The 18,410-nt window shown below is 31.2% G+C and overlaps 1 protein-coding gene across 3 annotated transcripts in view; it reads left to right on the plus strand.

Moving 5' to 3' along the window:
- The window catches only part of LOC111711555 (brain tumor protein), a 36,501-nt gene that overhangs the window by 6,517 nt on the left and 11,574 nt on the right, over positions 1-18,410 (plus strand). For all 3 annotated transcript variants that reach the window (XM_023485939.1, XM_023485940.1, XM_023485941.1), the window contains exons 3-8: positions 9,803-9,928; positions 10,909-11,022; positions 12,846-12,934; positions 13,124-13,174; positions 16,470-16,636; positions 17,586-17,637. In XM_023485939.1, coding sequence (XP_023341707.1) covers positions 9,841-9,928; positions 10,909-11,022; positions 12,846-12,934; positions 13,124-13,174; positions 16,470-16,636; positions 17,586-17,637 — 561 coding nt within the window. In that variant the 5' untranslated portion in view covers positions 9,803-9,840. The remainder of the gene's footprint in view (positions 1-9,802; positions 9,929-10,908; positions 11,023-12,845; positions 12,935-13,123; positions 13,175-16,469; positions 16,637-17,585; positions 17,638-18,410) is intronic.

An 18,410-nucleotide genomic window follows, 5' to 3' on the forward strand; every position in this document is an offset into this window, starting at 1 on the left:
ACATGAAATGTTATCCGAACCCCCCGCCCCTGACTACGCCTCTGACGGTAGTCTGTTCAATATCAGCTGTCTATTTGTTTTTAGATTGAGTAGGTTTATTTAAAGTGCATATTGCCTACAAGGCTAATGCACGTAGATGCAGATGCCCCCCCTTCCCTTCCCCCCTAAAATGTTCTCCAGGTTGCAATTTTTAAGAGTTGGACAAAAAATGTCTCTTTTTGGAAAGTAATGGGGGACAGTTTGGAATTGTGATCCCCCACCCACCCACTGACAAACCCCTGTTATCCATGTTCTCGTGTTTCTAGGATACTTTCAAATATTTGTTCAAGTCTTGATAAATATTAACAATTAACAACAAACATATGAGCTTGTGCTTCCTTCTCCTTCTTATCAGGATTCATTGCAGGGGAAACAACTTAGAAAATGCCCCCCCCCCCCTCTCAAAAGAGGACCAATTTTTTTCATAACTCTCTTTTTCAAAATAATGATCAAATAAATGCACATGCTTTTTTTTAAAGAAAAATAAAACTTGATTAAATGCAGTTTTCTACATTAATATGATTATTCTTAGAATAAATTCAAGATCAAATATACTGTTACTTTAAACGAAACAAAAAAAATAATTCTATTTGAATATTCATAAACTTTATTAACTCTTTTGTTCATAAATACAAAATATGTGTAAAAACTTGAAAATAAAAGTAGTGCAAAGAGCGATAGATCTTTTGTCATCGCGTTTTAAAGAATTTTTAAATGTACTATTTAACTTTTTTAGTTAATTGTTGATAAAATTGATCGATTGCACTTATTTATTTATTTATAAAATCTATGAAATATAATTTTTGAATTTCTCACAAAACTTCTTGTTCATATCGATTATGCTTTCCGTATTATATCATCTACTATTTTCACAAATAATTTATTACATTATTATTCACAGAATTTAGGAAATTAATGTACTTTTCAAATTGATGTTCTAAAAAATAAATGCACTTTTCCGAGTTATTTTTAAATATTTATAAAATTTTCTGTTAGGTGTCCTTAAAAACGCAGTTATTATTTGTTTAAATTTATGTTTAGTTTACATTTATTAGCTAAAGAGGAGGTATAGTTGTTAATATTTAATCAATCATTGAAACTATTCAGACTTTAAATTATATTTTATCAATGAGTCAGAATGACTTTGATTAATTAACGGTCAGGCAATGAAGCTTTGACCGACTTTTATCAAAGAGACTGCCTCTTAATTGATTCCCAAGGGTACCATTAAACCCCTGTGTCCTTTAATAATGTGGAAGATATCGCAGTTTTTCTAGCTTTTGAAGCGGTTAATTCTGACGTTACCTCCAGCTTTTCTGAAGCAGAATTGCGTACCTCAATTATTACCATTTTTGAAAATATAGATTTTAATTAATATCTTGACGAGACAAGATTTGTATTGTACTGTTATATAAACTATACTGTTGTATAAACTATACTGTTGTATAAACTATACTGTTGTATAAACTATACTGTTGTATAAACTATACTGTTGTATAAACTTGCGTTCTTAAACTTTTTGGTTAAAATGATTTAACCAAAAATTATTTTCTGTTTTCTCATAGATTTCATAATAATAATAATTGCCAGTGCAAAATTTTGAATTCTTAATTTTCAAGAAGAATTTTTTTATGTGAACTATATATTATGCAATATTAGTTAGCATAGAAGGTAATTTTGCCACAAACTTTCAAAGTTTAAATTATTAACGATCTAAGTTCGGATATAAATGTGCATTTTTAAGTTTAAGTAGCATTAAAGCATTTTAATGCATTATCCTAAAGTTCATACATTTAATATTTCTTAATAAACAATGAAATATATTTTAACTAGCCTTAGAGGGCGCTTCGCGCCCATCTTCTAATTTAATTGTGAACATATTCTTTGTGTACATCGTAAAACAAAACAAATATAATTCGCGGATTTTCACAAAAAATTTCGTGGATTTTTAAAATTTTCAAAAATTTAATGAAGATCGAATTTTGATGGAGACAAATATTAAAAATTTAGATCATTCATAAACCTTCCCTGTGGTCACGTGATGTCCCACAAAACATTTGGGCCCAATCGGTTCAAACGTTTTGGCGTTTATTGGATACAAACAAACAAAAAGAAAAACAGACAGACAAGCCAAATTTATATTTTTAATTAAAAGAGATGGAACATTAATTTTATATTTTTAATTTATACCGAGCAGAGTTTTAACAAAGTTTTGAAAAGTTTTTAGATTGGACAACTTAAAGATGCGGCCATTTGAATCTTGCAAGTGGACTTCAAGAAAAAGGTTTTTTAGTTTTCTTAGTAATTCATTTTTATTTTTATTTTTAGGTAAGTTGATTCAGATTGTGTAAAGAAGAGAAACCTTATACTTTTCTTTTAAAATCAAAAAGAAGACGTATGATTATATTCAATATTCAATATTTTCTTTTTGGAAATATTGGAAATTTAAATATATCCATTTATTTTTAGGCTCGTACAACGTTATCAAAATGTATTCATCCGTATTTTTTGTAAGGGGGGGGGGATTACTTGCATGCTTGCTCCAAATAGTAAGTTTTGGCTCGTTAGGTAATTCTAAATGTGCTTTCGATATCAAGTTTTAAAAATACCTTATTTAAATCTCCAAAACGGAGTATCATTATTCAAATTTCTTGTTTCGCCATTTTTATTTCTTAAATTTTTTCATTTTTTACTATCTGAACATGCAGTCTGGGTCTGAACAGATGTGAAACATGAAATGTTATCCGAAAATAAGGTTCTGTAAAATATTAAAAAGAATTTAACAATTTTATTTTACAAAATGTACAGAGTGTACAGAGTGTTCAGAGTGTACACTGTACAGTTGAAGGCCCAAGTTGTTGAGCCATATATTCCCAAACTTCAGCAATTTGTTCTGTATTTTAAGTCTTGATAATTAAATTAAATCCTCCCCCCCCCCTCCCACTCTATGTACCACAGGGTGACTTAAAAGACATAAGTCTTCAAATACTTCTTGAGCCGATTAGCCACATGATTCGATGGCCATGTCTGGGATCATGACAAGTGTCGTTTAAAAAAAGGTGTTTTTTTATCTGAGTAAAAACCCCGAAGAAACTAAATGTTGTATTAGAAAGTACAATACCTTTATTTATCTGATAAATGAGAAAATTATTCCAAAATACTGGAACATTGTATCCAACCATATTTAACCAAACTTCTTCTCAACGAATTTGTTCTCGACACACTAGAGGGAGATAAATTATCCCCAGGTTTGGTGAATTCTTTTTAGTAAGTTTATATTAAGTTTTAGGTGGAATACTTTATACAGGATACATTCTTTTTGATTAGACAAAATAGGCATTCGGGACGCTTCGTATCCTACTCACTCCAGGGTCCATTTAATTTCATTTCTGATCCCAAATAGCATTGGGGTTGAAAGTACATTAGAGGCATGCAAACACACATTCTGTGTCATTGTGAACTTTGGAAAGTTAATTTTTTTGTACGTGCATTCATAAATGTATTTGGGGTGTTAAAAGATGTAAATATCATTGATATGAGAGAAAAATTATGATATACAGAAAAATAAACACTCCCTTGAAGTTGCAGTACGTAGACATTCTGCTGTATGGAATTTGGTCTAAAACTTGACATCATACTGCCTCTTATAGCAATCAGTCAACATTTGGGATCGTAATGGATGGAATTATATGGAACCCTATCTCTACCATCTTTGTTACTTGATTCAACTAAAAATGTAGCGGTCTTAAACTTCCCTGCTGGCTTTGGTCACGTGAGAGGCTGTTTTTTAGTTAATCAAAAACAAAGGTGTGATATAACTTTATCTGTTACTAATCAGATTCTTAGAAAAATAATTCTTACCATCGTATTTTCCCAGTTTCTTAGTATCACAACTTCTTGTTGTAAATGACCTATTTTCCAAAGAAATTGATATCAAGTCATGACGCTTAAATCAAGTAAAAAGTTATCAACTTTGTAGAAGAGATAAAAAATTAATCGTTCAACAAAGCCTTGTTTTTGAATGTGTGCCAAATATGTGTAAAATTGCATTTTGCAATTCTGCACTCGGCTTGCCCTACATTTCCAGCCCATGATCAAGGTTCATTAAAACACTGGAAAAATATTCAACTTTTATCGTTAAAACACAAAACACTCTCCGAAGAAAAAAAACAGAATGAACTTGAAAAATATCCAATAGTTTTTCTTTTCTTTCTGAAACTCATTATTTTAAAAACTTTCATAAAAATCTAATAATTCTAAAAATGAACAAAACTTGTCAGTGTCTGTAGTGTGTTCGGTTTGTTTGTTAATAAGGAAGATAAGGATAATATATTTTTGGAAACAAATGCAGTGTTTACATAATCGTTAGTTCTGACTAATATCAGTCTTTGTTTTAAAGTCCGCCATGATACTTCTTTGTTTGTGTGTACGGTCTTTGTTTGTCATAACCTGTTCTACAGTCGATAATTTGTCGTTTTTGTGTGGCTTGGGCCCGATTTTTTGCGACTTATTCGTGTATTTCTAGACATGTTTTTACCGGCTTTCCGTTCGGTTAGTAACCTCCGGTCTTTATACTGGATACCCAGTAGCAGTAATTTTACAGCAAGAAAACTGAAGAAAAATTATATCATAGCAATTCTCCCATCTGTCTGTATAGAGATGAATAAATATACCGGATGATAAATATAGGCTTTTCAGGCATATACGGCCTTACTCCCAACCATCCTCCGTAGGGGGATATTTATCAATATTTTCAATTGTTTTTGTATTCTTAGACATTTTATATATACATACAAATGTATTAACTATTTCGCAATAACATATTTTAGTTTTTGTTAAATTTTGAACAGCTGATAATTTTCTTAATTGTTGTTTTGATTTGTTAATAAGTGTTTTCAGCTGACTGAATGATATCATGAGAGCCATAAACCTGTTTTTTTTCAAGTTCAAATCATATGACTCAGTATAAATAATCTAAATCTTTCTCTATAAATGTATATTTTTAGTATGATAATCTTGTAGATAATATTAATTAATATCGTCAATTTTATATCTTGGCTATTTTTGTAACGGTTAAGTAGTTTCAAGCATACTCCAAGCATTTTCAAGCATATTTCAAGCCATCTTCTTGCAGAGACGCGCCCAGTGCGCCTGTTTTCAAGGCCAAGCTGCTCAGCTCTCCAGGGCAGCTGCGGGGCTCTCTAAAACAGCTGTTGTGTTGCCAAGAAGCTGTTGTTCAAACCAGCTGGCAGTTGTCTCACTTCAGTGCGTTCAGATCTTCAATAATTAGTTATTTAACAGATCTAATTAGAATATATGTATTGGAAGTTTTTGGAATAAAACGGCGAGAATTCCTCAGAGGGAATTTGATATGTAACATAATTCCTCACAGTGAATTTAGTGAAGTTATTTATTTTATGCAGTTTTCAAAGAATTCCGCAAGAGTTCGTTACTGGCGGAATTCCTCAGTGAACTAAGTAGGGGAATTCTTTGCAATTCCTCGGAAATTTTAGGAATATGATTATCGGGAGGAATTCTACTCAGTGAATTTAGTAGAGGAATTCTTTAAAATATATATTTTCCTCCAGAAATTTCAAGTATTTTTTTTTATGAGTAAAAATTCGGAAACCTGTAAAATTGTCGATTTCTGCCAACCTTTAAATAATTGTTCTGTTATTAAAGCTAAGGGATCTTTAGTAACAATGATCACTTTTAATGGAGTATATACACAAAGACTACCACCTTTTTCAATTGTAAACATTTTTTCTTTGTATATCATTTTAAAACAAAAACAAAAATTCGCGGATTTACAAAATTTATTAAAACTGTATTTTGTTGGAGGCTAATTTTTTAATTTTTCATCATTTATAAACCTTTTCCTGGGTCACGTCAGGTCCCACAAAAAATTTGGGCCCGATCGACGTTTACTGGATACAAATGAAATAGTCTTAAAAATTACTTTAACGACCAACTAAATTTGAATAAATGTATAATTTATGACTAAGTTATTGTACGCCATATTAACAGAAGTACGTTTTATATATTCATAAACTAATTCTAAAATACCAAATCTTTTAGGCGATTTATTCAGTTATTTTCCTTTATTACATATTTAAAGTTATATTATGAATTATTTTATTTGTACCACCCGGATTAATTTGATCTTTTTGTTAGACTAATCCGTTATTATTTATCCCTAACGGTGCGCGATGAAAATATAACACAGTAATAATAACAGTGGTGGCACTGTATAGTTTTACAATCAATACTGCAATTATGATTAAATACTGAGCTTAAAGGGACTGTAAGCGTAATTTCAAGTGACCCTTCATGCACAGATTGCAATGCCCGATTCACAACGGTACCCTTAACATACACAATCTTTGTTTAAATAAGTTGTCATTTTTTTGGCGCCGTAAATATTTGTTTTTTGCTCGCTTTTGGCCTTATTGTATTTTACGAAGAGCTTTCTTTATCGTTTATTGCAATTTATCGATAATATTTGTAATTTTTTATTTTTAACTAACTGTTCACTGAAACCTGAAGTTGTTTAAATACTGAAGCCTGAAGTTGTTTAAATTTGGAACAGAAAATGGTTATGATAAAATAGATTTGTAAAGCTGGAGAATTTCGGAAAACTTTTTAAATGCTTTTTAAAATCTAAATGTGTACTGAACATAATCTTTTTAATCTATCAATAATATTTATTTTAAAAGTGGCTTTTCCGATTTACAAGGGTTTTCTGATCAAGTTTAGATATCAATGATTCTAATTTGAATAACTGACTATTTTCAATTGACTAGCATATATCTACTGCAAGAAAACTGACAGGAATTATCATAATATAACACTTGACCTAGAAAAACGAAAATATCTTCCATTTTATTGTTAAGATAAAGTTTTCTAGGGTACCGTTGTGAATTTGGAAATGTCATCTGTGCATGGAGGGTTACTTTAAATTACGCATACATAAGAAAGTTTAAGTTGCAGGAAATCATGAATATAAAGGATACCAGACCGTGTAAATTCCGTACAATCGTCTCTGAAGTCTCATCCTTTGTGGGTAACCCTGTTTAAGAAAGGAAGGTCACTATACCATGGTGTAAGGTTAACGCACCCTGAATAGATGGTTCATACCCCTTCCCACTGTAAGGGTGTATCAAATTTTTTCAAATGAAACCAAAAAAACATATGTTAACTACGCCCTTTTAAACGACTTAAAAATTCTAAAAATTAACGCTGACTAATCCATTGCGTAAATTATTTCAACGTTTATTTTATACCCTTTCTCTCTGCTTTCAGTTTTCATATAGAACTATCAATCTATCAACTATCAAAGGATTAAAAACTAGTTTGTTGTTTGGATTAAAAACAGGGGTTTCTTACTAAAATTTAAATTTGTATGCAACCTTTATCTCGCAAAGACGAACCCTGCCCTTTAATTTTATTAGAGTTTTTACAACAAGCAAGCTGGGTTTGACATTATCATTGTTAACTTTTTCATACTTTTGAAGTACTTTGTTTTGGTTTAGGTTGGGCCCTACACAACTGGTCGCCAATAGGGGTTGTCAAAGTAATAATAATAATAAACCCTTAAACTTCAGCTAGCCTTATATATACATCACAGCAATACTTTTTGAACTGTTTTAACGGAGTGGGATCGGACAAATTTAATTTATTGGACTTCTCAGCTCTTTGATATAAACATAAATGTGACCACTATATTGAAAATATAGATTGAAGTAAAATTAGTCAAGATTCAATCCAAGTTTGGTTTGAACTCAGCTTTTACCCCTTTTATTTTTCGCGAACACAATCTTTTATGCTTAAAAAACATGATAGATAAAGAGTTCTATTGTGATGGACTAAAAAACGGGCATAAAAATTAAAAGGTATAAATGTTTAATATAATAAATTGGAAAATAGCCAACCAAAAAAGTTCATGGAAACTATGAAATTGTTCATGCATTCGACTATTTAACGACTTAATAAATATTTAACAGTGTGCAGCTAAATAGGGTCCTGGGTTTGTACATTTATTACAGCTATTAGTGTTACAATCAATAAAGAACATCAGCATACTCGGCATACTGGTGAATTTTATTAGCTATATGAAATAATGATAGAAAACTTTTTAAAGCCAAAATTGTAACTAGAAAAGGGGTACTAGTCGCCCTGAGGCAAAAGTTAAAGAATTTGAGCTGCGGCTAAAATTTAAGCTAGGGCTCAAATATGGTTGGTTCCACCCAAAATTGTATTCATTTTTTTCAAGATTTAAGCCGGCGCTCAATTAAAACCGGTTTTCTGCGGATTTGAGACGCGGCTCAAATTCATTAAATTCAGACTCAGGAAGACAAATTTTATCAAAAAATGACTCGTCGATTTACCGTTATTTTACTTAATTTTACCCCTTTTCAATCTTCCTGTGTGATTTATTTTTCTGAATGATGAATTTAATATATATTATCTAAGATCTGTGTAATTATCCTTGAAGGGCGTACAGATGTTTAGAGGTTAAAGTAGAACCTTGAATATACAATTAGTAAGTTAATAACTGTCTATTATTGACTATATACAGTTATATATTTTTAAATCAAGCATCAGTTTATTTTATATAGTTTAAAGGTGAATATTTAATAGCATTTTTAGCAGTGATTAAGTGTTATTCAACTTTACATTGTTTTGTTTTTAATAATTGTTATCATCAAAACGTTCTTTGGTAAATCTTGTTCTTCCTCAAACTAGGTTTAATGCAATATTATAAAGATTCCATTTTTATATTTTATGAAGATTGTTATTATTTATTCCAAGCCACGCATGTATAATGTATAATGTATAATGTATAATGTATATTGGATTTACAAAATAAATATTATTCTAAAAGAGAATAAATTTTCTCCACAATGTTGCCGGAAAAAGCTTCTCACTTTTATCTTTTATCGCCTTTTCACCATGTTGGAAGTGGGGGGGGGGGGGGAAAATAAATTTAGTTTCAAAAGATTTTAAAGTTTGGATCTTTTGTGGTTGATGGAGTTCGGTTTTGCTTTATTCTATACTCTCTTCAGAGTAGGAATGTTCATCGTTTTTAGGCTCGTTTTTGAACTTGAAAAGAAATAACAAGAATCTAAGATGCAAATCCTTTTTCAAAATTGCTTTTGTTACCCAAAGAAAATGGTTTACTCTGATCAAATATATTAACCAAAACGATTTTTCAAAACGGAAACCGGAAAAGATTTTACTAATTATTTCGAAAAAATCGTTTGGTTTATATCTTTGATTGCAGTGTACAAATTTTGCTTTGTATATTTAAAGCAAACTTGTCTAGTATGCAATTTTGAAACAGGATTTGTATCTGAGATTCTTATGAAGCTTTGTAAAAGTGTTGAAACTTTAAGAACGATGAACAACCCTACTTCAGAGTGGATTAAACTTCGTAATCTGTCTCCAGTATACACCAACTTTAAGTATACAGTACACTCCATAGTTCAAACAGAACATTTGTTAGATTTTTCTGTATTAACCAAACCACGTTACGTTAGCTATTTAGAACAGAATGTTAGAATTATCTCACAAAAGTTAAGATTCCTAGTATTATATTAATAATTTCGTTAAGCTTTTTGTCAGTTCTATATTATAGTACTTGACAGTGTACTCTAGTGTCAAGTGTAGTTACAAAGTTCAAAAAGTACAAATGTTTAGTAAATTTGTACGCGTTTAAAGTACAACAAAGTAGAAGTAAACTCATTATTTTTTAATATTTCAGGTTGGTTCAGGCCTTATGATTAGAAATCAAAACAAGGCATGGTGAGACAGAAATCAGGGGCTATGAGCTCCCCCACTCCCTCAATAGACAGCCTTAACGGCGCCCTGGCCTTCTGCGATAACTCAGGAATAGCCCCTTTTTAAAATTAATCTTGTCACTCACTGTACAGTGTACAGTCCCTTTTTAAAATTAATCTTGTCACTCAGTGTACAGTCCGTTTCTTAAATTAGTCTTTTTCCTTACTGTACAGTGTACACTGTACAGCCCTAAATTGATCTTGATACTAAATTGTTTCAATAATTCTTTGATTTGTAAATTTTGCATAATTCCCGTAAAGAGATCCTTAAAGTTATATTTAATACAAACTTGAGTTATGCTCTAGAAGGAGGACCCAGTTTGCAACTTAAAATGAAATTTGAGCCAAGAAACTTGAAGTAAATTTAAGGAAACTCTATCAAGATAAACTTAGATAAATTCCTCTAAGCCTTGTATATACAATATACTGTGCTTGATATTCTCAACATGAGCTGGATATCTTTGACGCTTGAAGCTTCTATTTATCAGTTTATTAAGAAATTGTTGACGCTCTTACCTCCCGAAAAAGATTTATTTTATTTTATTTAAAATTTATGTATTTTTTATTAATGTAGGTTAATCAGAGGCCTTGCTTTAAATAATTAATTCCATTTAATGAAGTATTAATTATTTATTAAAGGTTCATTTGTCTAGGAACTTTTAACTTTATTTCAAATTGGAAAGCTTTAATTATTAATTCGTAATCAGCCTTGAACAGGGTTTTGTTGATTTAAAATATCGATTTGAGGTTTTACATTTAATTTTAGGAGTTACAGAAAAATGGTATTTGTTGTTTCTTTTTTAGAACATAAAGCCATAAGAAAAAAAAATAATGAAATTTCTTTCTTTCTAATAAATAAAATTTTAAAAAAGGTCAATTTCCACAGCCTTTAAATTTGATCTGGGATTTTTTAATCTTTATGGGTAAGTACATTGAAAATACTTGGTCTTCTCTAGCTTTTTGGAGGATGTTTACAGGTTTCTATCATTTGTTTAAAGAGAAACATTCTAATAAGGGTCTGGTTATGTAGAACATGGCCTCGACTCTTATCCTCATACTTTCTCGTCCTCAGGAGTATCCTCCGCAACCTCGTCATCCTCGTCAATAGACAGAGCTAGCACTGGATCAGCCAGTTCATCCTCAGGTGGAAAATTTTGTTTATTAAAGCATACAAACAAACTTAATGAAAAATGGTCTTCCCCCTTTTCGACAATGTTTTAAGCAGGTTTGGAATAGCCTTTAATGTTTTAAATTGGTTGGAAATGTTCTAAATTAAGATTTATTTTCTATTATTTAAATATTTTTCCCAGTAGCTTTTTATTTTTTTTTTGTAAAAAGAACCAATTTTTGACTTGAATTTGGCCGGATAAAACGGCAGAAATGTGAAGAGCTACTTCAAGATATTGGGGAAAATATTTTACATTCTTTTTGCTTTTTCTTTAATTTTGTTTTTATCTAATAAATATAGAAATATTTTTTTATCTGTTGTAAAAACCTTGTTAAGGAAACTGTCCAATGTCCATTGATATAAATGTATCCTAGGGGAATAAAATTATGTTTGACAATTTTGTTTAAACTGTAAAATGTCATGGTATTTTGACTACCTTGTTAGTTACTTGATGATACAATTTGTAATAGCAAGTTGAAATATTAAAAGCTGTTTTTTGTTTTAAGTTCATCATATTTATGTTCATTAAAAAGTTTATAGCGAATGATTCAGCCTTTAATATTAATTGAATAACTTTCCCTGTGTTCAGTTCAAACTTGGTTAACAATTATTTCAAAACTATTGAATATGTAATAAAAGTAAATAAAACAAAATCAAAAATTTTGCCTATAATTTTTAAGAAAAAAAACTGCCAAGGAAAACGAATAATTTCTGCGAAATCTTTTTGTTATTTTCATTACGAAAAAATCAAATCATTTAAGAAGTTAAAATCTTCTATCTTTTGTTGAGAAGATGTATCGATGCAATGACAGTAATGACATTATTTCCTGAAGGCTTTGTTTTCTGTTCAACATTTGGTTTGGAAGGTTTTATTGTGAGGATTCTGGGGATATATTCTGGTTGTCAAGCGTCTTATTCTCATCCCAGAGAATTCAATGCATCCTTAATGTCTTGTACAGGGAGGAATCAATCTTCAGTTCAAGTTAGAAGAGGGGACTAGATCTGCGAGAAAAAGAATTTCTTTGAGAAAGTGAAGACACCCCCCTTCCCTTCCACCTATTAGAATTTAAACTAGATCAAATATTAATCAAAAGTTTGAAATTTGTTTCAAATTCTAAACTCTTGATAATGTGTATTAATATTTTTTTGTTTGCTTCAGCAGAAAAATTGACAAATTTTAAAAATAAGAATTATTTTTAATGCATTTCTCTTGTTATGAAGAATTTTCTAACTTTTAACACCCTAATACAACATTTTTACCATCTTTACCGGAGTAAACATGGGCCATGGGACCAGGTTTAAATTGGTTGCAAGGACTCAAGTTGTAAGGTTGCTTTAATTCACCAATTTATTATGGTTTGAAGTTCTTCCTGTAAGATGCAAAGAAAATTCCTCAAATACATTATCGTTCAATCTTTCAATCTTTTTATACCACAGGCTATGTCTGCATTATTGATGATGTCTTAAAACTGTGTTGCCTTTTATGTAACATTGATATTTCATGCACAATATGACTATGTAATACTTCTTATCTTGAACTACTAAAAATTTGCGAGTTTTGCAAGAGAATTGAACATATGTTTATTGCATGCATTCAATGAGTCATGCTTTTGCAATCTTTAAGTGGGAATATTGTTGTGGGAGAATTGTCTCAGGAAATTATGTATTTTTTCGTTTTCATAAAACGGTATTAATTTTCCAGTAAAATTTTCATCCCTGTTTAATAATATTTCTGAACCTTCATTGCCATTTTTTCCAGGTTTTTTAACATATCACATGAATATTTTGTTTTGTTGTAGGGTTGTCTATTTCTCCCCTTGGCGGGGGAAACTTTACTGGATGCAACACCAAGTGTTCCGTCTGCAACTCTTCTTTTGTGTCACCTAAGGTAAAAAAAAATAAATTTTCATAAGATTATTCATATTTAATAAAAACACTTTTTATAACCTAATTTTGTAACTAGTAATACAACTTGGCAAATATTACTGCTCAAAAATTTAACAACAATACGGTCACTACTCTTTTGTCAATTATGACCATTAGATAAAAATTTTATTTTAATTTTGGTTTTTTTCAGGTGCTCCCATGTTTTCATACTTTCTGTCAAACTTGCCTGGAACGAACTCAGGTATGTTGTGAACATAGACTGTTAGGTCACTTAGTTATACAGTACATAAATCTGCTCAGAATAAGATAGTTATACAGTACAATAATCTGCTGAGAAAAAGATAGTTATACAGTACATTGATCTGCTAAGAATAAGATAGTTAGAACGTACATTAATCTGTTGAGAATAAGATAGTTATACAGTACATTAATCTGTTGAGAATAAGATAGTTATAAAGTACATTAATCTGTTGAGAATAAGATAGTTATACAGTACATTAATCTGTTGAGAATAAGATAGTTATACAGTACATTAATCTGCTGAGAATAAGATAGTTATACAGTACATTAATCTGCTGAGAATAAGATAGTTATTCAGTACATTAATCTGCTGAGAGTAAGATAGTTATACAGTACATTAATCTGCTGAGAGTAAGATATTTATACAGTACATTAATCTGCTGAGAATAAGATAGTTATACAGTACATTAATCTGCTGAGAATAAGATAGTTATACAGTACATTAATCTGCTGAGAATAAGATCAAGGGTAACCTTTAAACCCAACTAAATTAATCTCTAAAAAGTAAAACCTTGAGTTTCTTTAAAAACAGTTATGAATACAATGATGTTAGCCAATTTAAAGTGATTAAGTAACAACAGTAAGGATTTCAAAACTTGACAGTTTATCAAATCAGTGTGTATCTTGTGACTTAGGGATTGCCTAAACGCTGAAGTATGATTAGATACTTTTTTAATCCTTTTTAAGGGTTTAAATCCTTTTTTTGGGTTTGCAATCCTGAAATTTTTACCTATTGGGTTTGGATAACTTCAAGTTTATTTTAAAATTCTTTAAAATGGTAAACTTCTTAACTTCTGTAATCCAGCTACTTGAGACATATAATTTTCTAAGAACTGAATCAGTAATTTAAACCTTAACATCATCATAAGTTTATCAAGGGCCTAGTCCAAGCTAGTTTATTAAAAACATTTTATTTTATAAACTTTTTGTGCGGATGGGGTTCAAACATGGTTGGCTTAACTTGAAATTCTAATCAGTGTTTTGAGATTTGAACCAGGGCGCAATTTTAACCGGTGATTGATAGTTTAGCAGGGTGGTACAATTTCATTAAATTTGGCCTCTGATTGAGTAAAATAAGTGTTTGAGGAAACAAACTTGAAAGTTTTGTTTGATATATTTAAATAGAAGAAGCCTGTGTGTATGCTAGACCCTCTCTTCTATCTGAGATGTAACTGTGGGAAAATATATTGGAAACAGATTTTTCCACTTTTACAATATTCTGTAGGATCCCCTCCCTACACTTCCTCATCCTTATTCTTCTATCTAACTTCCATTCTTGACTTCTTTAACTATTCTCCACTCAGTATTCTTATTCTTCTACCCAGCTTCCATTCNTTTACCCTTCCCTTTCAAGTATTAAGAACAAGAAAGGAAGAGAGATAAATATGCCTTATTGGACAACTTCAAATAAACTTTTTTAAGGAAAAAATAAGTTTTTCTGTTTCTTAAGTGAAAGTGTAAAATCACGGCCCTATTCCTGTATAGGCAAGTCAATAAATAAGTTCATACATGTTTGCAGTGTTACATTGTGAATTTGTTATGGCACTGTCCCTTTCTTTGACAGGTCACTTAACATTATTGCATTACTCTTAATATGTATTTTTGTACAGTAAAAACATGTTTGTTCCTTCTCTCTTTAGCAGGGTAATTTAGTGTATTATTAATTTCTTCACATTACTTTGTATAATTAAGGTAGTAACAATCAATTATTAATGAAGGCTGAGCACTACGGACCCCCCTCTCTCTCCAGCACTAGAGAGTGTTTATTCTCATAAATTTCAGAGGCAATGTTTACCTTAGATCTCATTTAAAGAGATTAAGATAGCCCGAGTCTCAAAACATCTTGAAATAAATACTAGGATCTAGCTGTGAAATATGCCTAGTGCTTGTAGTAAATGGGCCATTCTGCCCTTCCACCTTGCATTTCTATTTGTATTAATTCCTTTCTGAAAGGGATTTTGGAAGTTTTAGACTCAGAAAGTTTTCCTTTGGTTACTATTTTGACCTGATAACACTGCAGCACATCATTGTGTAAAACATAAGACTGTACATCTGTTCCCATCCCATTATAATTTTATGAATAGAATTTCTCGTGTTGAAAGAGTGTTTTAAACATTTTGAATATAAAGTCTGGGCTGAGGTGTGGATTATGTCCTAGCTGCTAATTGTTTAATGGACCCGTCGGATTCAACAAATGTGTGAATAATTGATTGAAATGGGTTAAACTCAGTTCAGGTTTAGCGTTTAGATAACCCATCAAGTTCATAACACTGTTCTTATATCCAAGTACCTGGGTGGGCTATTTTATCCAAATTGGGTGGTTATTAGACAATAAGAAATATTTTGGGAAAAAAGACACCCCCCTCTCCCTCTGGTTCCCATTCCAGCCACATAGTTCAATGTATAAACCAGACAACCCAGTGAAAGAAACTCTGCTCACAATTTGGCAACTTTATTTATTTCAGTTTTTGGCAAGAATGAATTTATTTCGGACATGTATATATCTATTCATCTTTTTCTTCCCCTCCCAGCCAGTTCTATAAATATTTAATGATGCTAGCTAGAGTATAGGGGGAAATATATCTAAACTTCATGATTTAACCTGTAAAACAAGATAGAAAAGTAAAGTTTGGAGGTAGGATTAATCCAAGCTGGTGGTTTTGGCTGAGTTTATCCCTGCTCCGGATATATTCCTTTTATCCGAATGGTTTAAGCTGTAAATAATTGAGGAACCTGTCTCAGTTCTTCCAACTAATCATTTGCTTCGAAACCTAGCAGTCTTTCTTCTAGCATCCTCTATCTGTAGATCATCAGGGGGGGAGGGGGGAGGAATATTAACTATCATGTTGCTAACCGACATTTCTAGATTAGCATTTCTTTAAAGGGCGTTGCATCAATTTTGTTAAGTACTTTTAAAGAACTTAAAAAATAATTTTTATTAGACCATCTTTACATACCTGATTCACAATGATACATAGATTTATCTGTGTGATAACAAGACAGAATTTGTTATTTTTTTTCTTGTTGATTCTATTAACTTTCTTCCTTGTCAATGCTGCACAATTCTGCTAGTGACATTTAAAATGAACCAACGAATGAAAAAAATCAATTTTCAATTAGATGAACAAGGACACCTCTATCCGGGGGTCACTAAAGTCAATTATGTCAAGAGTCGTCAGAAGCCCCTTTAAGATTAAGGTAGTGTTCTTATATTTTAGATTAATTTTAATATTTAGGAGCATGCGGATAAGATTACATGCCCTAGCTGTCAATCTGACTGTCAGCTTGGTCCCCAGGGTGTATCAGGGTTACTGGTTGACTACGGGGTCTCCAGCTCCGACTGTGGACTGGACCTAGCAGGATGCACGGGATGCAAGTCCAGGGAGAGCTCAGCTGTTGCCAGGTCATTTTTAAGGCCAATTTTTATTGTACATGGTCTACAGAAGACCCTTGATCAGTGATCACTATTAAAAAAAAAAATTATTTTATGTGGAGAAAATTTAACTGCACATTACTTAAAACGTTACTAGATAGCTTTATATATAAGGTAGAGACGGATTGCTATCTAGCTAGAAAGTTAGTTAGTTAGCTAGATAGCTAGAAAACAAGATAGTTGAGTATCTAGGTAGTAAGGTCCCTTAACAGTTGGCTGTTAAGTTTCTCCGGGTACTTGAGAGAACAGAGAATCCAGTTTAATTGTCTAAAAGCTGGGAATTCTCTCTCAGGCTGTCCTAAAAATAAACTCATTAAAAACTCGTTGATTTAAGTATCGGAGAAATTGTTCTGGAATCAACCTTTGATAGCTTTCATATAATATAACTTTTTTTAAATTAAGTATTATTTTTTTTGGTTTTTGACGCCCCATACTTAGACTTAATGCTAACAGTTTACCGTCATTTTACTGCATTAATACAGATGAAAGCATCCCTAGATATTCTTGCAAATCTTGAATACAGTATTTCAGGGATATCTATTTTCTTTAAAAAAATCCATATGAAGACATTTATGGTTTAAGGTTTTTCTTTGTTGAATTTGAGGTAGGGGAAATGTCCAAAAGTCTTCAGCTCCCTTTTAAATTATTTTTTTCAATTAACGGGGGGGGGGGTCTTTTTCCCTCCTGGTCTGGTCGTAAGAATTGAACTGTTTAATCATATGCTTCTTTCAAACATTTTCTTAAAGAAAAGTGCGTTGAGAGTTAGTGGTAAGCCATTGATGTATTGATTCGAAATAACTTCCAAGCATGTTTAATAATTTATAAGGCAATATATTTTAAAGTTCAACTTCGTGGATTGCATCAAAACTTGAAAATAACAGTTAAAATATTTATTTTTTTTGACAATTTTTCGTTTCAGATGTTTTGACTGCAGCAATTTTCTGTGTGCAAACTGTGTAATGGCTCACCAGGTAGAATATATTTAGTTTTTGCTAAGCCATTTTCTAAATATTGAGTGTGGATACAAATCGTTTATTTCAAGAATTTTTTTTAGTTTATGAATTTTAATCTCATTATGTATTTGTTTTTGACCTCAAACCCCTTTTCTTCGGTTGAAATGTTTTGAAGTCATTTTGTTTTGAAGTGAGTGGTTTGTTTCTACTTCTCCCTCTGTGTATAGAGAAAGTTGGAACATTGTGCATACTTGGATAGAAGTTCTTTTAGGTTTTGTTAAAGGAGTATAGAAAATAAGGGAGCTGGAATCGACCCGGCCCGCCCTACCATATGATTATTCATGTTTTGCAGACGGTATTTCATTTGAATTAGAAATATTTTTCTGATGTACAATACCGCGTACATGTATTCAGAATAGGTTATTGTTTACAATAAACAGTGAAATTAAGTAAGCACAATAAAACCAGACAAACACATTTTTTGGGATGCAAAAATATTGACAAGAAAACTGTTTATTTTATAATAAATATGGCAAAGTAAACAACAACATTAAAAGATTAGAAGATGACCTTAAAAACTCTTTTTCAAATGGAGTACCTTTTGTAAAGCATGTATAATCATAAGGTAGGACGGGCCGGGTCGATTCTTTCTCCCTTAAATTCCATACTTATTGGTTTCGTTCTTTCATCCCTCAGTGCACTAAATCAAATATATATACTTATCCTCAACAAGAAAAAACTACTTTATATATAATTTAGTAAAGAGCTTTGAATATTTTGAGTAGAATAGT

The sequence above is a fragment of the Eurytemora carolleeae genome, unplaced genomic scaffold (assembly GCF_000591075.1).
Source record: "Eurytemora carolleeae unplaced genomic scaffold, Eaff_2.0 scaffold1180, whole genome shotgun sequence".
NCBI classification, from domain to species: Eukaryota; Metazoa; Arthropoda; class Copepoda; order Calanoida; family Temoridae; genus Eurytemora; species Eurytemora carolleeae.